General features: G+C 36.7%; 1 protein-coding gene and 1 long non-coding RNA gene across 5 annotated transcripts; one reads left to right on the forward strand and one right to left on the reverse strand.

Moving 5' to 3' along the window:
- Positions 1-846: 846 nt before the first annotated feature.
- Positions 847-19,984, reverse strand: LOC107864662 (armadillo repeat-containing protein LFR). 4 transcript variants are annotated; one of them, XM_047409146.1, is made up of 9 exons: positions 19,499-19,837; positions 5,422-5,591; positions 5,171-5,313; positions 4,809-5,047; positions 3,832-3,937; positions 3,610-3,748; positions 3,388-3,515; positions 3,036-3,307; positions 847-2,467 (listed from the first exon to the last, which is right to left on the reverse strand). In XM_047409146.1, exons 1-8 carry the CDS (start codon positions 19,689-19,691, stop codon positions 3,052-3,054), a joined length of 1,374 nt encoding a protein of 457 aa, XP_047265102.1. In that variant the 5' UTR covers positions 19,692-19,837; the 3' UTR covers positions 847-2,467; positions 3,036-3,051. The 4 variants fall into 4 exon arrangements, with proteins under 4 accessions (XP_047265102.1, XP_016566584.2, XP_016566585.2 ...); XM_016711098.2 differs by having other exon boundaries at positions 849-2,408; XM_016711099.2 differs by having other exon boundaries at positions 2,456-2,713.
- Positions 19,511-20,433, forward strand: LOC124897027. The gene is made up of 2 exons (XR_007053452.1): positions 19,511-19,813; positions 20,100-20,433. It is a non-coding gene; the product is annotated as an uncharacterized LOC124897027 (long non-coding RNA).
- Positions 20,434-21,489: the final 1,056 nt, after the last annotated feature.

The raw sequence follows: 21,489 nt of genomic DNA on the forward strand, positions 1-21,489 counted from the left end.
TTTGTGTCAAATATTTTTAGTTTTTGGTAGATCAGAAAAAGACTAAAAAGGTAGCTTACAGTCTCTCAAAAGCAACACTAAGGAGAAGAAATTCTATACATTTTCCGGACTTGTGTGTTCGTTTGCTGGAAGTATGTACATTGATTTGTGTCCATCCAAATATGTTTGATATTAGCCTTATTGACATTAAACAAATTTATGGGGTCTTTCAATTTTACTAGTTATGTTTTAGTCGTTTTTAATCCTCCATGAGTACGAGCTTTTCGTCCTTCATAATTACCCATAGTATAATTATGTCTATTTCTTGTTAAAATTCTCACCAGTTTCTTACAGAGCAAGTTATTGATTTGCCTTGTATAAGGTTTAATGGAGTTGGATTAAGCATCATGAGGTCTCAGGTTCAATTTTCAAAAGAGAGAAACACTAGGTGATTATCATCTATTCTAGCCTTGGTGAATAGAGTTACCCGGTACGTGGAAGGTGGCAGGTATCCCGTGGAATGCCTTGGTGGACAAAGTTACCCAGTACATGGAAGGTGGCGGGTACCCCATGAAATTAGTCGATGTGAGCGCAAGCTGACCCAGACACCACGATTATTTAAAAGAAGTATTATGTGTGACTCAACTTATGACTTTTATCTGTCACTCAACTTTGATTTTTACTCATAATTACACTCAAAATGAGAGTTTTTCTCTTAAAAAGTCACTCGACTTTAGTTACTCCAAAAGTCACTCAAATTTGAGTATTTTACTTACAAAGTTACTCAAATTATGTAATTATTTTTTTAATTAAGTTTTGTAGAAATTTCATTTGAAACCAGCATTCTAAGAAATAAATAGTTATATGTTGTGCTAGAAGACTCGGATCGTACAAAAAGGTTTTACAATTTACGAGTGTCTTAGTATAACTAAAGAAGATAATTTTTATTCATAGTTTTGAGCGACTTTTGAAGGAAAAACCCAAGGTTATGTGACTAAGAAAAATCCCTAGTTTTAAGCAAAAATCGAAGTTGTGTGATTTTCTAAGACAAAAGTTGTAAGTTGAGTGACCATCTAGATATTAACACCAAGAAAAACGTAAGAGATGCACCCCTTTCTCTTATTGCCGCCTCGTTTGAACCTTTTTGTCTTTCTCCAACTGGGGAACAGAAAGGAGGAGAAATATGGATATGATCAAAGTTGGTACAGCAGGCAAACAAGGAAGAAATAGAAGAACCATTTGGGATGAAAAGGGGCGAGGAGAAATAGTCCAGATTTTTGTTTCCTACAGTCATAAAACAATTAAATCACTGCAGTTCCTCTTCTGTGATGAGAATGAGAATGGCAAATTAGTTTTGTCAAACAAATACGGCAGTCATGAATATAAAAGCTTTTGTGCAGTGACGTTCGATTATCCAATAGCATTTCTTACTTCCATAAGTGGTTCATTCCAAGCACGGGTTAAATTTGGTAGTACTTTGAGCTCAATATCATTCGGAACCGACCGTTTGGAACCCCATCAGCTCGTGATAGCAAGTTCATCTTTCAGATAGGAAATTATCCTTCTTTTGGTGGTTTTCATGGTGGCACAAATGGTTGTGGCATTGGGAGTATTGGGGTCTATATAAAGCCAATCACAACCCCAATGATCAATTTTAAAGATCTTTCAGTAAAGGCTGAAAAGGAAGGAGTTCAAGAGAAGAAGGTCAACATCTTTCACGAGTTCTTGAATGATTCAGTTGTTATTAGTTTTCTCTTTTGCTTATGGTTGTTTCAACTTTTCATAGCAATTTGATCAATTTCAGTTGGTGTTAACTAGTTATTTGAGAATAGTTTTCCTGTTCTTAAAAGAGAATGTATAAGAATAAAATGTCTAAGGCCCCGTTGTCTATTATCAGTGACATAAACTGATTTTAGTTTTTGATTAATCACTACTCCCACCATGTAAGTTATTTAGGACATGGGAAAATTGAAATTTCCCTATATACCAAACACACCCTTTGACTTGAGCAGGCTTCAAATATCAAACAAAGGAGTAGTCTTAACTAAGGTCTGATGAGACTGAGGATTAAGATTTAAGAATTTCTTACAAAGCCCTTCTTGGGACTTCCCTAATAGAGGTCTCAAGTTCGAAACCCTTGCATGCGAAAAGTGATTGGCCTTCTGAGTTGAGCTCGTGGCACGGGGCTTGTCTAGTGCAGTCTACCTCTCCCATGTGGTTTGCAAACAGGAGCGGGTTTACGCTGTGCACACCCAAAGGGTAGGGGCTATGGGTTCCCTTATCAGAAAAAGAGTTAAGACTGACTTGCAAAATATGTTAACTGGCTTATATGATTGTATTATCATCCAAAACAACAGTACCACATCCAGTACTTGTGCTAATGATCTTAGTGGGTCAAGCAGACTTTTTTGCGACACCCATAGATCTCTCTGTTTCAAAGCAGCCACAAGGGAGGCAAAACAACTTTAGTAGTTGTATTACTTGTAACCTGCACTTTTATACTTTATTTATGTATGAAAAAAAATAATCAATTTAAAATGCAAAACATATACGAGTACATGAATCCCACAGGCTATATTCTCATCAATAAAGTGTACAATATCCAATTTCTTTACCACACGTATTACGGGGCTAATTGATTTTTGATGTAAAGGTCCAAAAACGTGATGACTTGAAAACTCCTTTGGCCAATTGACTTGAGGATTAAAAATACCAGAAATTTTGAAGCATCACGCTGAAGAAAACTTAAAGAATTCATTATATGTAGATATCGGCAATGGAGAAAGAATGGAAAGGCAAGAATGTTTTTTCTTAACTTGTATAAGCAAACAGTAATGCAAAGTTCCAACAGTTTCCAACAAAATGAAGGCCAGAAATGGCAGACCTATAGTAACATATATATTGCACTTCTGAGGTGAATTAACGTTAGGTTTACAACACAGCATATTTCTAAGGTGAATTTATGTGAGGTTTACAACAAAGCATATGCTTGACTAATCACATTTAAATCTATGTACAAAAACATATTTCAGATAAAATATCACAAAATTAAGTACCTTGTGTGTTTTGATGTTACATGCCCCATATCCCTCGCGCTGATGCCATTTTGTTGCTTGGACGTGATGTTAGTTCATACAGTATCCTAGAAAATATGTCCGAGTATCTTGGATCACCAAAAAGCATCTCCGCAAATGCATTTTCATGCACTAGCAGAAGGGGCTTGTTCTGTGGCTCTGATGCAAGGTTTTCCAAAATCGTTGCTGCTTTCCTGCACACTTCTGGCACTGGATGTGGCGTCTTAATCACCTTCAACAGTCTATCAATAGCCCTGAAGTTTAATGTGGTGGATAAGTCATTCAGACACTTACTAAATAAAAAGCTGTGAATTGGTCAGATTGCCTGTCTCACCATCGTTCACTAGCAAGCTTTAAACGACAGTCAATATTTATTTCTGAAAGGTTATATAATGCACCAATAGCCGCTGCTTGAGCATCAGTAGCCGGTTGGCTCATGATATCAACTAAACGTTTATAAATCTGCGACACCAAAATTAAAGTCAACGGGTTTTCTGAATATTCACAGAGTACATTTAGGAACTCCAGAAAAGGGACTGTCAGAAAGAACATCAACCTGCGAAGCACAAGGAATTAGGAAAGGTTCATTATCAGAATTTATTATAAGACGACCAATTAATTCAGCGGCAGCACAATGCCAGGCCTTAACAGCAGATCCTAGTACTCCCATGAGAGCCTGAACTGCACGTTTCTCTCTGTATAAGGATCAAGAAAGTCAATTACAGTGTTGACATAAAATAATATAAGAGAAATAACAACTAAAAGGTGTTACTCTTACGTCATTTTGATAAAAGAAGGTTTTTGGGAACTGAATATCCGGAGATCTATCAATGGACCTATATTCACCATAGTCTCGAGAGCATTTGTGACAAGTTCTTCATCCTCTGTTGACATTAAAACAAAAAGATGACAAATTGTATAAGGAACAAGCTTAAAGAAAATTACATAAAACACTTAATGTTCAGGCATAGAAACTGCATTTTCGAACATATTCCAATTGCCTTTTCGCTGTTCAGAATAGGAACTAGCTAATTTAATTTTCTTACATTTTCTTTTCAAAGTGTTCTTTTAAAGGGAAGGAAGCGCACTTGGATGCAGGGTGCATGTAAACAAGTCTATCAAAATTATGTAATAGGGCAAAACATAAGTCCGCAGACTAGGAACTTAAAAATAGCCGGGCAGGTACACTAAAATGCATGAGTTACACAATGGAGTGGACACTTCTAATAGATTCCAAGACATCTCTTTAGACTTTACCAAGCTAGCGGCGGAACATTAAATTCAAGCTTTGAATTGGAAGAATCAACTAGAAAAGCACAAGTCATTCAATAGTTTGGTAAGGGGGATAGGTTTAACAGGTCCGAAAGCCATATCGCAGTCTGGAATATGTTCTGAAAGATTCATATAGGTTTTCAATGGAGATACAAGGCATAATTGCTACTTCAATCAGCGAAACTAAATCAGCAGTCTTCATTAGGCAGGGGTCAATTGAATACATCGATTCTTCAAGAAAGACAAAATCAACATCCAGGCAAATTATAACCATGAAGACAACTTATGAAAAAAGGGGCAGTAAAATGTATTTAGGTGAAGGGATAATACAAACAACCATATCACGAATGCAAGCTTGCAAGCACAGCACAGAAACCATATATATCAACATTATAACTTCCCATAGAAAAGCGCCATGTCATATATGCAAGCTTGAAAGCACAAAACAGAGATCATAGATATCAAACTAAACTTCTCTCCCACCTGTAACATAATCTGCCAGACATTGGAATAGAGTTTCTAAGCAATGTCTATGCTGGCCCATGATGAATTCATTATCTGGCATAAAAGAGAAGTTGCGAACAATGTTTGAAGCAGCAACAGCAAACTGCTGTTTTTCAATCCGGCCCACATCATCTAAATTAAATAGGCCATCTTCCTCGAACCACAAACCCGCGGGACGAGACTTGGTAGTACTCTTCCGAACAGGTCCAGAACCAGTGCTGCCATCGAGGATTACAAACCATTACAGAAATCTAATGCAGTAAAAACAAATACGTAAAAACAATTGAAGTAATAGAGGCATTGAAAAGAAAGAGACGGGTTTTGAAATGATCTGCAATTACCTAGGATGGGGAAAAGATTCATTCGAGTTCAATGCTTCATATTCAAGTCCAAATCCAGTAACCGCTGCATTTGCACCCAAAGGCCGGACACGAGGTGCCTTTACAAGTACCCTTGGTAAGGCTATATCACGCCAATCATCTATCTGTTTAACAGATTATTGTCAACACCGGCATGATAATAGAATAAATAGTAATGAACAAACAGAAGTTGCATGGGAATCATAATGTGTGGTAGAAATCAAGAAACATACAACTTGAAGCAGAGCATCAAGCAATCCAGGAATTTTGGCAAGAGGAGTCGCATCCTTGCGGACTTCATCTTTCTCCTTGAATGATAGCAAAGTGAGGGCATTTAATGCCCATGTCAGCTCACTCTTTAATCCACTTTGAAGTGCTAGAACAATCCTTTTATTATTCTGTTCTGGTAAAGTTTTTTTTTAAAAAAATTAAACATAATCAAATAATGAGCATGCAAAGAATAAAGGGGCTGGCATCATCCTATTTCTGCAGCGTTATCAGAATTCAATGCCTCTACTTTTTCTCAATTCAACATGCAAGTCGATTTTCAGTTAGTACCCTATTATCAAAATCGTGTTTCCTTCCAGGAGAATTTTAGCTTTATTAGTTAGTCGAGATCAGAAACAATCTAGTCTGCTCGGCTTGGGTTGACCACATAAAAAACAAATACCTCCCTTCCTACACACGCAAATCCTAGGCATAATTAGTTCATTTAGTTCTAGACTTAGTTGGCTAGTTCGGAGATCATAGAATCATAGATCAGTAGACAATGTCACGCAATTCAACTCCCATAATTGAATCTACATCAGTACATAGTGTATGCAGTCAAATCATGTGCATCAAGATTTATAGCATACCCTCTTACTGGTTATTTATCCCATTGCTCCCTTTCATTTCTTTACTCGCAGTGTGTGATGTTGTTGTGTTTTAAGGGTTAATTGGAATATTACAGTTCTAGCAATCACATTAAGATATAAAGTCGAAACTGAAGAAGTACACATACACCCCCTGGTTCAAGTTCAATCCTTTCAACTCTAAAACTTCTTGGTGGTAACAAACTTGAGCTTGAACTTGCACGAAATTAGCTCGGTCAAAGGGTGTAGATGATTTAAAAGAGAAATGTAACATTGTTGATAAAGTGGTTGATTCACTTAACGCTGAAGCTTGGACAAGTGTACTGGATCTACTTGAATGTGGAGCTTTGTACTGGATTTACTTGCATGTGGAGCTTTTCTTTTGTTTTTGTCTTAGTTCAACAGTTTGAGATATTGTCTCAATTGGTTAGCTTGTCAGCTAGTAGCCTATAACAGCGTTCTTTAAAAGCGAAATGCATAAAAAAAAATCACAAGGTTCATGGGGCTTGAAAAGTGGACGCTTTTTGAAGTTAAGCACAAAATTATCAAAACTAGAGAACACCAAACATATATGAACTTGGTACTTTAAGAACTGAATTGCAGTTAAAATCAATACAACAATGCCGATATCAATCTAATTCCTCAAAGTTGAAATCTCGAGAAGACAAGAACCACCCACTTTTTGCTTAATCACTTTCCATGTCATTGTTTGAAGGGCACATTTATCCGAACCACATGGCTTTTCCCACTAAGAGACCACCTCTTGTTTCGCATCCTTGGACCGACAAAGTTATTGCTTTTTAACAACACTGGCTATAATGGGTTACCACGTAGGTTAGAAGCCGTTACCAAGTCTTGTTCACATTGTATATGTTGTTATCCGGGTACAATTTATATTTACAACATGAACTTCAATAACGAGTTCAAGAATAACAAAGAAGTTCAAATTATTTTCTGAAAAAAAATATAAGAACCTTAAGAAAGTGATGAAGACAGAAAGACCTCTCAAGATAAGATGATTCATTTCAGCAAATAGTGGTACCTCAAATTTGCCGAACTACGAACTCACTCCATGATTTGTAAATCACACCTGAGTTTTTCATGAAGAAGAGAGTGTATTTAACTTCAAAATTTTGTGCCTTTACCTAAGGAAAAAATCAAATATTTATAGCCAAAAAGTGGTGCTTCAGAAAGGAAGCAATGGTTCACGATCGCACTATTTCGAACGTCGCCGACCTGCGGACTCCATCTTAGCCTTTGCACAAAGCAGTGTGTTTTGGCTTTGGCTGACCTGCGTTGCCACCAGCATCCACATATCGCCAGTGTGAGAATTAATGAAGAAAAATATTATTGAATTATGTCTTTAAATAATTACATCGAGACCCTATTTATAGACATTATAGTATAATCCTTTTCCAAGTAGGATTTTTATATAATATTTCTATTTCTACTCATATTCAAACATTCCCCCTCAAGCTAGTGCATACAAATCATATGTACCTAGCTTGTTATAAATGTAATTAATATGAGGAGCGGTAAGGGACTTGGTGAAGATATTTGCAACTTGATCACTTGACTTCACAAATTTTATAACAATATCTCCTGAGAGTATTTTTTTTCTCTGATAAAGTGACAAGAAACACTGGATTTATTGCGATATGACAATCAATCTCTTGTGTTTAGTCCTCTCATGAAACACTGGATTTATTGCGATACGCGGGACTGGTGATTATCACACACAAGTTCCATCTTACCGGTTTCTCCAAATTTTAATTCTCTCAGCAACTGTTTGATCCAAACTAGCTCACAAGTTGCTACAACTATTGCTCGATATTCTTATTCTGCACTAGATCGAGAAACCACTCTATGTTTCTTACTCTTCCAAGACACCAGATTACCTCCTACTAAAACACAATATCCGGAGGTAGAACGTCTATCAAAGAGTGATCCTGCCCAATCAACATCTCGATATCCAATGATATGCTTGTGACCTCGATCCTCAAAGAGTAGTCCTTTACCTGGAGCTGACTTAATATATCGCAGAATACGAACAACTGCATCCCAATGACTATCACAGAGGGAAGTCATAAATTGACTTACAACACTCACAGAAAAGGATATGTCAGGTCTAGTCACAGTGAGATAATTCAACTTTCCAACCAACAGCTTATACCTATACCTTTCTGGATCACTGAGTGGTTCCTCTGTCCTGGTAGAAGTTTAGCATTTGGATCCATAGGAGTGTCAACGGGTCTACATCCCATCATTCCTGTCTCCTCAAAAATGTCTAAGGCAAACTTGCACTGAGAAACAACAATACCTGATCTGGACTGAGCAACCTCAATACCTAAAAAATATTTCAGTCTGCCGAGGTCTTTGGCCTGAAAATGCTGAAAGAGATTTTACTTCAATTTAGTGATACCATCTTCATTATTGCCGATGATAACGATATCATCAACATAAACCACCAGATAAATACACAAATTTGGTTGAGAATGTAGATAAAACACTGATTGATCAGCTCCACTATGAATCATACCAAACTACTGAATTACTGTGCTGAATTTTCCAAACCAAGCTCGAGGGGACTGTTTCAGACCATAGAGTGACCTGTGCAATCGACATACAAGGCTACTAGACTCCCCCTGAGCAACAAAACTAGGTGGTTGCTCCATATAGACTTCTTCCTCAAGACCACCATGTAGAAACGCATTCTTAAAATCCAAATGATAAAGAGGCCAATGACGAACGACAGCAATGGATAGGAAAAAACAGACAGATGCTATTTTAGCCACTGGAGAGAAAGTGTCACCATAATCAAGCCCAAATATTTGTGTGTATTTTTTGGCAACAAGGCGAGCCTTAAGCCGATCAACCTGATCGTCTGGACCAACTTTGACTGCATAAACCCAAAGGCAACCAATAGTAGATTTACCTGCAGGAAGGAAAACAAGCTCCCAAGTACCACTTGCATGTAAAGCAGACATCTTATCTATCATAACCTGCTTCCATTCTGAATGAGAAAGTGCTTCACCTATAGTCTTAGAGATGGAAATAGAGTACAAAGATGATACAAAAACATAATGGGGTGATGATAAACGATGATAACTCAAGAAAGTATAGTGTGCGTTAGCATTACGAGTGGAACGCATACCTTTTTGAAGTGCAACTGATTGGCTAGGAGAAGGCAATTCCGCAGAAGGAGCAGCGTCCGACGCATGAAGTGAATCATCTGGAACTAATGGTGGACGCGGACAACGATGATAAGTTAGAAGTGGTGGCACTGCAGCTGGAGAAGTAGAAGTAACCGTTGATTCCTTAAAGGTTGGTTCGAATAAGTCTGGAGATACGGGTAAGACTGGAGATACGCGTAAAATCTCAGAGATATCAGGATGATCAAAAGATATATAGTAAGGTCAAGATTCAAAAAAAGTGACATCGACGGACATAAAGTAGCGATGAAGATCCGGTGAATAACAATGATACCCATTTTGAACTCGAGAGTAACCAAGGAAAACACACTTGAGAGCACGAGGGGCTAATTTGTCTTTTCCAGAGGCTGAGTTATGAACAAAGCATGTGCTCCCAAAGACACGAGCCTTTTCCCAAACTAAGTAACACGTCTGAAATGGACGAAAAAAGGGCATCAACTTGGAATCAATATATCACCATAAGAGATCCCATTGCTCTTTAGCTTTCGCATCTTCCGCGCTAGATTTTGCTTTTTCATCTACCACACTAGCATTGTTCTTTAAGTGATCTTGGACACCTTGACCTTCGCACCACAACTCAACAGAGGAAGCCCAGGATAAAAATTATGAACTTCCCATTAAAGGTTCAAAAGTGATCATAGGACTTGAACTTCCAATTCCTATATATTTGGAGCCAAAAATATCATGCCCTAACCCTCAGAGGTTGGCCTGGTGGTAATTGGCTTGAGCTCTGGGGTGCTCCCTTTCAAGGTCTCGAGTTCGATACCCACTGGGCGCAAACAATTTCTGAGGGCCATCGGATTCGGTGAAACCCTGAATTACCCATGGGGAACTTGCGGGAAACTCCTTGCTGAGGGCCTGTGCACCCCCGGTATTAGTCGGGACTCGAAGAGTCTCGGATACCCGGTGCAAGTAAAAAAAAAATTATCATGCCCAAAAGACATCTTGGGAATTTGACTTAAAAGACCTAAAAAACAGTTAATAAATGTCTGAAAACAGTTACCAAAAAATATGTAGTCTCCGGAATTCAGAATCTCAAAATACTTGGTGGAATCTGGAAAATAGTAAGTGGTCGGAGTCGGAATAGATCGGCGATTCCAACAGAAAAAAGAACTCAAAAATCGACCGGAGATGGGCTCATGCGCCGGCACGTGACGAGATCTCGCCGAAATTTCAAGATTCTAACTAGCGCGTGGGGTCGTGTATGGTAATATTCCGGCGGTTTTTGTCGGGTTTTTGTCGCTTGATCTTTTTGATCCTCTTGGTGGTGGTGTATTTTTCACAGAACCCACAAAATAAAATATGACACAAATCAGTCACCGAAATTCACGCACGGTGACTAAGTTATTTTTTTATGATGTTTCTCACCAACGCTCCGATAACATGTGAGAATTAATGGAGAAAAATATTATTGAATTGTGTCTTTACATAATTACATCGAGACCCTATTTATATACAGTATAGTACAATCCTTTTCCAAGTAGGATTTTTATATACTATTTCTATTTCTACTCATATTCTAATAGTCAGGCACGCGCAAGTCCCTTTTACATTTTCAAGTCGGGTCCTTTCGAAGTGCGTTGTGACATGAGTCAGCACATGCTCAAGTGCATCCGCACATGGAAAGTATTTTTTTATCGGATTTTTGGATTAAAAAATCACTACCTCTCAAGTTTAAAATGAATTTTGTCTAGAAAAAATAATCTCTCGATCGATCATTTAACAAATTCAAATTCAAAGCAAAAGTCGAGTCGAGCGACGATCCACATGTAGGCATGCTTCTATATTTAAGCATACAAAAGTTCTTTTCTCCCACCAATGTGGAAGAACACTTTTTTCTCAAAGTGAACTCAATTTACTTCCCCTCCATTTTTCATTCACATTTCATCACTTAAAACCCAACAATCCCCCACATGAATGGGGAATGGCTATTTCATCAAAAAATATACAAGCAAGTGTGTGATCTTCAAGCAAAGGTTAATTGCATCTGGATAAGTAGGTTTCTCTTTGAACTTTCCATAGTGAACGTATCGAATGCACTCGATCAATCGGTAGATACGGTATCTTTGAACTGTCGAACTTTTGTGTACATCTAGACAACACAAGTCACACAACCAGCCTTTTACCGTGTATGATTCTCATGATTTTGTTTGTTTCAACCATGAACACTGCCTAGTTTCATGAGAGCTTGGAGAATAGGTCTTTACTATTATTCTCCTTGAAGCAGCTTCTACTTCACCCTCCCATAAGTGATTCCTAAACATTTAATCCTATAGATTAAACTATTTGGTCAAACCTATCAAATTTAGAAACCATTAAAAAGCTTTCATCCATAAGTCTTATCCTTGTTTGCTGAACATTGTCTTCATTATGAGAAAGGGTTGAGTTAATTGACAATGTTGAACCGCCAGTCACAACTTTATTTGATCTCCCTGAACCTAGCTCTTGGGATCTCCAATCCGCTAGATAGAGTTACCGTCGTGATGACTTGTCCTTGGCCTTAAACCCATTTCCTTCAATGATCTCTGAACTCCCTCTCTACTTAAGTCTTTTGTAAGTGGACCCGACACATTATTTTTTGATTTCACATAGCCAATCGTGGTAATTCCACTAGAGAGTAGTTCTCTAATAGTATTATGTCTCCGTCTTATATGATGAAATTTTTCGTTACACGTCATGCTCTCTGCCCTACCTATTGTCGCTTGACTATCGCAGTGCATGCATACTGGTGCTAATGGTTTGGGCCAATAAGGAATATCTTTCAAAAAATTACAAAGTCATTCAATTTCTTCACCGTCTTTATCTAACGCGATAAATTCATATTCCAGTATAGAGCAGGCAATACATGTTTGTTTGGATGATTTCCAAAAGACTGCTCCTCCACCAAGAGTAAATACATAATCACTTGTGGATTTTACTTCATCTGACCTGATGATCCAACTTGCATCACTATATCCTTTAATTACCACAGGATATTTGTTATAATGGAAAGCATAGTCTTGAGTATGTTTTAGATATATCAAAACTCTTTTCATTGTCATCCAATGAGTTTGATTGGGATTACTCATGTACCAACTCAATTTACTAATACGCATGCTACATATGGTTGCATACAATTCATGATATACATCAAATTTTCCAACACTCTTACATAGTCCAATTGTGAGTCACTTGCACCTTTATTTTTTTGAAGTGCAAAGCGTACGTCTAATGGACTCTTAGCAATATTGAAATCCAAATACTTGAACTTGTCAAGTACGTTTTCAATGTAATGAGATTGTGATAATGCCAACCCTTGTGGAGTTCTATGAATTCTTAGCCCTAAGATCACATCAGCAACTCCAAGGTCCTTCATATCAAATTTGCTTTCTAGCATTCGTTTAGTAGCATTTATGTCAGAAATGTCTCTACTAATGACCAACATGTCATCCACATACAAACAAACAATGAATTTGTGATTTGGAGTGTCTTTAATGTAAACACATGTATCACATTTATTTATCTTGAATCTGTTTGCCAACATGATTTGGTCAAACTTTGCATGCCACTGTTTGGGTGCTTGTTTTAGTCTATAAAGTGACTTAACAAGTTTGCGCACTTTCTTCTTTTACCAGAAACCACAAAACCTCAGGTTGTTCCATGTAAATTTCTTTCTTCAATTCTCCATTTAAGAAAGTTGTTTTCACATCTATTTGATGAATTTCAAGACCATATATCGCAACTAACACAACCAACATCTGAATGAACGTTATTCTTGTTACTAGCGTGTTACTAGCGTGTATGTGTCCAAATAATCAATGCCGCCATTTTGTCAAAAGTCTTTCACAACAAGTCTTGCTTTGTATTTGTCAATAGTACCATCAACTTTTATTTTCCTTTTGAAGATTCATTTTGAACCTAAAGATTTATTTCTTGGAGGAAGATCAACCAACTCCCAAGTATGAATGCTGATGATTGAATCAATTTTAGCATTGACAGCCTCTTTCCAAAAGGATGAGTCCGCAATAGACATCGCTTCTTTGAATGTGTGAGGCTCATTTTCGAGAAGAAATATTACAAAATCTGATCCGAAGGAAGTTGGCGTCCTTTGACGTTTACTACACCTAGGATTCTCTTCATCAAGTACATTCTCCTTTGGTTCATCCCTAGGTCGTTTAGACCCTTCACTAGATAACCCATGTCTAGTTTTATACAGATAAATGTGTTCAAAATATTTAACATTATCTGATTCAATTACCGTATTATCATGGATATCCGAATGTTCGAATTTATGAACCAAAAATCGATATGTGTTACTGTTTGTAGCATATCCGACGACTGGAAATAGGAACTTGGACTTTGGCTAGACACCCCACACTTTGAAATATTTCAAGTTGGGTTTCCTTCCTTTCCATTTATCATATGGAATAGATTGTTTCTTGCTATGGTGCACTTTATTGAGTATTCAATTTGCTGTAAGGATAGCTTCCCCCACAAGTTCTACGATAAACCTAAATTTAGTAGTAAGCATTCATCATTTTCTTCAATGTTCGATTTTTCCTTATTGCAATTTCATTTGATTGAGTGAGTACGAGCCAGTAGTTTGATAGACAATTCCATTTTTCCAAACATATCTCTGCAAAAGAAGATTCATACTCTCCACCTCTATCACTTCTATCATTTTAATCTTTTTATCTAACTGATTTTCAACTTTAGTTTTACATTGCCTAAACGTTTCTATTGCTCAGCAATAACTATAACACTTTCTAGTGCAAAATAAAAGTTATAAAATACTTTTTCCCACCAGGAGATGGTGTTGACTTCATATCACTAATGTCTGTGTGATTAAGTATAAGGGACTTGAATTCCTTTCAACATATTTATACAGATGCTTAGCATACTTAGATTCAACACATGTTTGACACTTTAATTTACTGCACTCAAAGTTAGGCAAAAACTTCCAAACTAATCAGTTTTCGCAAGGTTATATAATCGACATGTCCTAAACGTTCATGCAATAAATTGTTTAACTCAAGCAAGGAGAATCAAAACTTTTATTCATATCAATTGTCATTACATTAATCCTAAAAAGACCCTCGATGAGGTAACCTTTACCTACATACACTTCACCCTTACTTATTACAACTTTATCTGAAACAAATACACATTTGAATAGTCAGAAGTGAAGTAGAAACTAAGTTCTTTCACATCTCCGAAACATAAAGGACATTGTTTAGTGTCACCACCTTGCCCGATGTCATCTTCAAGCAAATCTTGTCTGTTTCTTCAACCTTTGCCGTAGCGGAGTTTGCCATAAATATTTTCTCGTTAGCTTAAGCCGAAGCATATGATGCAAATAGTTCTTTGTTGGCACACACGTGGCGAGAGGTATTGAAATCAATCCACCACTCTCTAGGATTACCAACTAGATTGCATTTCAAAAGCATGGCACAAAGATTGTTCATTTCTTTTGTGGATCTAACAACACACGTGGCGAGAGGTATTGAAATCAATCCACCACTCTCTAGGATTACCAACTAGATTGCATTTCAAAAGCATGGCACAAAGATTGTTCATTTCTTTTGTGGATCTAGTCATGTTTATTTGATCCTTTTTCTTGCCCTTCTTCGGAGCCCGACAATCAGTACACTTGTGGCCAACTTTGCCACAATTAAAGCAATTTCCTTTGAATTTCTTCTTAGGAGGATTGTCTTGTTGTCCGTGTGCTTTCTTTCTCTTCTTTGATTTAGAGGGATCATTTTCAACAATATTTGCTCCACTTATTGTTGAATTCCCCTAGAGACCTCTTTTTCGCTGCCTTATTATCCTCTTCAATCCTCAACCTCACAATGAGATCTTCGACAAACATCTCCTTGCGTTTATGCTTCAAGTAATTTTTGAAGTCCTTCCATAAAAGTGGTAACTTCTCGATTATTGTAGGCACTTGAAAAGCATCATTCACAACCAAACTTTAGTAAGAAGATCGTGGATTAGGACTTGCAAATCTTGAACTTGGGTAACTACAGTTTTACTATCTACATCTTGAAGTCCAAAAATTTTACAACAATGAATTTCTTCATTCTGGCATACTTTGTTTTGTACTTCTTCTCTAAAGCATCCCAGAGTTCCTTAAAGGTCTTCATGTTATTATACATATTGTACAAATCATCTTGTCGGCCACTCAGAATGTAATTCTTACATAAAAAATCTCTGTGTTTCCAAGCTTTTATTACTAAAATACGTTCCTCTTTCGGAGTTTCTTTCGACAATTCAGTAACGTTTTTCGTGTTGAACCTTTGTAAACTTAAGGTAGTCAAGTAAAAGAACATCTTTTGCTACCATCTTTTGAAATCAACACCAAAAAAAATTCCTGAGTTTTCCACCGGTGTCATGGCAGGAGCAACATTTGAACGACTCAAAGTAGTAATGTTAGTTGCTGCAACATTCGTCATTCCATCATTGATTTGATTTTCAGTAGTCATTTTATTGTCACAAATAGACAACCAATTTAGTATCACAGATACTAACAATAAAGTCTTAAACTTTAAACAACTTGTTTCAAGTTTAATGATGAAGTTTTTCTATTTTTCAAATCGACAATCAAATGAATTTTGACTTTTGATGAATTTTTTATATCTTCAAATCATAATCAAGTTCAAACAGAGTATAAAAGCAAAAGGCTTTAATCTCCAGAAACCAAAATACAAAAGTATAATTTCCTTAAGATTGTTGTTATCCAGGTACAATCAACATTTACAACATGAAATTCAATACCAACTTCAAGAACAACAAAGAAGTTCAAACTATTTTCTGAAAAAACTAGACAAACCATAGAAAAGAGATGAAGACAGAGAGAATCAAGCCCATCGAATTCATAGTATGTCCTTAAGGAAATAATTCCCTCAAGTATCCGTGGTTGATGGAATATAACCTCTCAGGATAAAATGATTCACTTCAGCAAATAGCGGTACCTCAAATTTGCTGGATTGCGAATTCACTCAACGATTTGTAAATCACACTTGAGTATTTCAAAAAGAAGAAAGTGTATTTTATTTTAAAATTTTGTGCATTTACATGAGGAAAAACTCAGGTTTTTATAGCTAAAAAGTGGTGCTTAAGAAAGCAAACAATGGTTCATGAAAGATCGCAATGTTTCGAACCGTCGCCAACCTGCGGACCCCATTTGCGGCCACATGTCAGCCTTTGCACAAAGCAGTGTGTTTTGTCTGACCTGCGTTGACACCTGCGTCCACAAATCGCCAGGTGCACGCGCAGGTCCCTTCTTCGTTTTCAAATAGCGCCTCGAAGGGTTGCCTCCCTTCGAGGTGCGTTGTGACATATGTCCGCACATGCTCGAGTGCATCCACAAATAGAGAAAAATTTTCTATCGAATTTTTGGATTAAAAAATCATTAACTCTGAAGTTTCAAATGAATTGTCTAAAAGATAATCTCTCCATTGATTTCCAAATTCGAAGCCAAAGCCAAAGTCGAGCGAGCGACGACGGTACGAGGCCTGTCTTCTTCTTGTCTCACTATCCACATGAAAGCATGCTTCTATAGTTAAGCATGAAAAAGTTCCTTTCTCCCACCAATTTGGGAGAGCACTTCTTTCTTAAAGTGAAAACTCAATTCACTTTTCCTCTATTTTCGTCCCTCCATTTTCCATTAACATTTCATCACTTAGAACCCAACAGTATATACATGCTTAAAGTTCAGATTGCAATTATCGGATGGTATGAAATTCTCTTTAGCCTCTAATTTTTGTCCCATCTTCTCTCCAAATTTTCATTGTCCAGTTTCCTAAAATAGTATTAGAGTCAGACGCAATACCAATTTTTGATTTACTTAATGTAGGGCTTCCATGTTATATTTGTCAATGCTCCAGATGTCTAATACTGATGTCTAATACTGGGAATGTGAGGTATTGGAATGACCCACATTGGTTGTTAATAATAAATTGTCCTTACGCGGTCCTAGGAATCTTCAAATCTTGATCCATTTCTTTTCCAGATAAACTCCTATTAATTGGAACATGACCAGCGTATAAAGGATGATATGATGTATTCTCTACGTCCTATATTACTTGTCCACTTTCCTCTTAACAAGCCTTTTAAGAAATCATAAATAAAAATGATATACTACTACTAAATTACCCTTTTAACTCTTTTTAATGCTCTATATTTACGTGCCTTAATCCATCAATAGGAAAATTAACGACGAAGGAGCTTTTTTGGAACTTTACAATATTTATGCTATTAAAAAGAATTAATTTAACGGTAAAAATGAGAAAAAATAAGTCTACCCTAATTTTGTAAATTGACAAGTACTCTCTCCGTCCATTTATACTTGTCCATTATTAACTTCACACACCCCTTAAAATCAACAAATAGAATGACGATTTACCATATTACTCTTTAAAAAATATAAATTCAACGCTTTGGAAAATGACTATATTTAATAATAAAGGTAAATTAGAAACTGAGTGACTAGGAGGTCACGGGTTCAAGCCTTGGAAACGGCCTCTGACAGAAATACAAGGTAAAGTTGCATACAATAAACCCTTGTGGTGGGGCCCTTCCCAGGACACCGCGCACAAAAGTGGCTTTAGTGTACCGGGTTGCCCTTTTTCTAAAAGTGATAAATTATCACTTGATTTTTCAAACTGGACAAATAATACTCCCTCCGTTCCTTTTTACTTGTTATAGTTTCTTTTTTAGAGTCAAACGCTTTAACTAACATTTTACGATGTATTTTTTCTATTGAAAAAAAAAAGAGAAATTGCAACTTATATTACTATTCATGTAGTTTTGAATATCTAAATTTTAATTTTAAAATATTGAATTAATTTAATCTAATTTGTCTTTGAAAATTAATTAAATTGACTCTCGAGAAACGAGATATACCAACTATTTTGGAATGAAGGGAGTAGTGGACATTTATTTTTCGTACAGTGGACAATAAAAGTACAAGAGTAATTTGAGCCAGATATTTTAAGTACAGTGGGCAAGTAAAAGCACACGAGTAATTTGGGCCAAATATTTAAATACAGCGGACAAGTAAAAGCATGCGAGTAACTTGGACCATATATTTAAGTACAATGGACAAGTAAAAGTACGCGAGTAACTTGGGCCATATATTTAAGTACAATGGACAAGTAAAAGCACACAAGTACTTTGAGCTAGATATTTTAGTACAGTAGACAAGTAAAAGTACACGAGTAATTTGAGGCAGATATTTTAAGTACAGTGGACAAGTAAAAGCACACGAGTAATTTGGGGAAGATATTTAAGTACACTGGACAAGTAAAAGCACGCGAGTAACTTGGGCCATATATTTAAGTACAATGGACAAGTAAAAGCACACAAGTACCTTTGAGCAAGATACTTTTAGTACTGTGGACAAGTAAAAGTACACGAGTAATTTAAGGCAGATATTTAAAGTACAGTGGTCAAGTAAAAGCACACGAGTAATTTGGGGCAGATATCTACATACAGTGGACAAGTAAAAGCACATGAGTGCTTTGAGCTAGATATGTTTAGTACAATGGACAAGTAAAAGCACAGGAGTAATTTGGCCAGATATGTTAAGTACAATGGACAAGTAAAAGCACACGAGTACTTTGAGCCAGCTATTTTAAGTATAGTGGATAAGTAAAAGCACACAGTAATTTAGGCCAGATATTTTAAGTACAATGGACAAGTAAAAGCACACGAGAAATTTGAGCCAGATATTTTAAGCACAGAAGACAAGTAAAAGCACACGAGTAATTTGAGCCAGATATTTTAAGCACAGTGGATAAGTAAAAGCACACGAGTAATTTGGGCCACATATTTAAGCATAGTGGACAAGTAAAATTACACGAGTAATTTGGCCACATATTTACGCATAGTGGACAAGTAAAAGCACTTGAGTAATTTGAGCCAGATACTTTCAGTACGTGGACAAGTAAAAGCACACAAGTAATTTGAGCCAGATAATTTTAGTACGGTGGAGAAGTAAAAGCACACGAGTACTTTGAGTGAGATATTTTTAGTAAAGTGGACAAATAATAAGGAACGGAGAGAGTACAATTTACAGCTCAAAAATTCACATATAGCCCGATCAGGATGTTATACATATACAACAACAACAAACCCAGTGTATTTTGTGGGTCTGAGGAGGGTAAAATGTATGCAGTCCATACCGCTAACTCCAAAGAAGTAGAGATGTCATACGTATACGAAATTCAATAATTTATATTTATGAGAAACGATCTTGTACTAACCAGCGAAGGCGGAGTGAACTTGCAGTGAAGGTCCAAGCAGTGTTGACGGAGCTGCTGAGTCAGCTGCCGCGGCGGCAGCAGCAGCGGCAGCGGCGTTGCTACTTCCGCTACCAAATGGCCGGCCTCTTTTCGGCGGCGGGGCGGCGGATCCACCGGTTGATCCGGTTAGCTTTGCTTGCTCTCTTTTCTGCATTTTTCTCTTTGCTGTGTTGATCTACTGAAAGTGGAGAATTGGTCCGAAAATGTTGGGTTTCGGATCATAGTAGAATGGATGGGCCTGAGTATTTAATTAGGCCCAATGTACAGCCCATTTATGTAAGTGCACCCAATATTCCATGGAATCCCTTTATATAAAGGCGGTCTTTAATTTTTATTCTTGATCTTTAATTTTTGTCCTTAATAATGAAAATTTGAGGGTTAAATTACTCTTGACTATGACATAATTTTTCAAGGCAAAAATTTGGAGAAGTTTTCATCAAATACAAGGCAGTTGAATACCCGTCACCTTGTATATATCTCAATCTAACGACATGAGACGCCTTTTAGGAAATCTCTTGCACTTATCACTGGACTAATCTCTCTTGCATCATGTTTCCTTCAGGCAATATTGTGTAATACACGAAGCAAGCAATAGTGGAAATACACAAAGCAGCTGAGTTATTGTTCTTTGATTATTGTTTTCTATGATAGTAGAAGAATGGTTCATCCTTCCTTTAAGAAGACAGTAAACGCGAAGGTTTGGATTGAAGATCTTCACGAGACAGTCTGAGATATCGTAGAATGTCGAAAATAATGGGGGCATCATGAACATAATTGTTTCCTCGATTATGGGTTGTGTCTCTCATGTCCTTTTAATTTTTTATTTTATTGACTTTCTTATGTCAATGTTGAAATATTTTTATTGAGATTTGGCCAAGGCCCTTCACAATTTCTTAGTAAAGGTGTTGTTAGGGCAAAAGTTTGAATTCCAATTTAATCCTTATTTCGAAAGTCTAAAGTCCTTCTTTCATCAATGATAACCTTTAAAAGTACTAAAAATTAATCTCTTTGTTCGAGGTGAAAAATCATAATAACCAACAAGGAGTATTGTACAAGTACCAATAAAGGCGTCAATCTAGTATAGCACTACTTACACAATGTCGATGGTGAAAACAAAACTTCTCACATCTCTATGGTTCTTTGTTGTCATGACCTTGCAATGTTCAATATAAAGGAGAAAAACGAATTTATCCCTCTATTCAACTACATACGTGCATAATGATTGCTTAAGTGCATGTTAATTACTCCATCGATTTCTTGATTATCTCTCACGGATTAGTAACACATGATAATCCAAGGCATGAAAGAAAAATAGGATTCACGTCAATTCATTATTAAAGGGCTTAAGTCAGCTACTGGCTCTTAAAATTTTCTGCATAACTGCTTAGACACCTAAGCATAGTCTTGTGCCTATTGAACATCTCTAGCATTTCAGATTTGAACCATTTAAATACTTTTCGCTGACGTCTTAATGAGTGTACTACACCAAAAATAGGCGTGTGAGAAGTGGTGTTTTTGTCAAACTTCTTCTTCTGCCATTTTTTTCACCCAAATTTTATACTTCCTCTCTATTTCTCTCTTTTTTCCTCTCAATCTTCCCAACCTCCACCTCCGCCCTCGCCCCTACCTTCTCTTCTTCCAACAAAACAGAATTGGAAAAAGAAAAAATGAAGAACAAATTTGAAAAGACAATAGGAAAGCACTAATTTAAAGTGAAATAAGGAAAAACACGTAAAGAAAAAGAAACGTGTATTAACACTTTGATAATGTCAAAAAAATTCAACTTTTCAAGTTCAATTCATTTTCTTAATTACAACAACAATAACAGTCCATCAGTGTATTCCTACAAAATGAGGTTTGGGGAGGGTAAAATGTACGCAGTCCATACCGCTACCTCCGAAAAAGTAGAGAGATTGTTTCCGATAGACCCCCGACTCAAGATAGAGAATAAT

This window comes from Capsicum annuum, chromosome 3, assembly GCF_002878395.1.
Source record: "Capsicum annuum cultivar UCD-10X-F1 chromosome 3, UCD10Xv1.1, whole genome shotgun sequence".
Classification (NCBI taxonomy): Eukaryota; Viridiplantae; Streptophyta; class Magnoliopsida; order Solanales; family Solanaceae; genus Capsicum; species Capsicum annuum.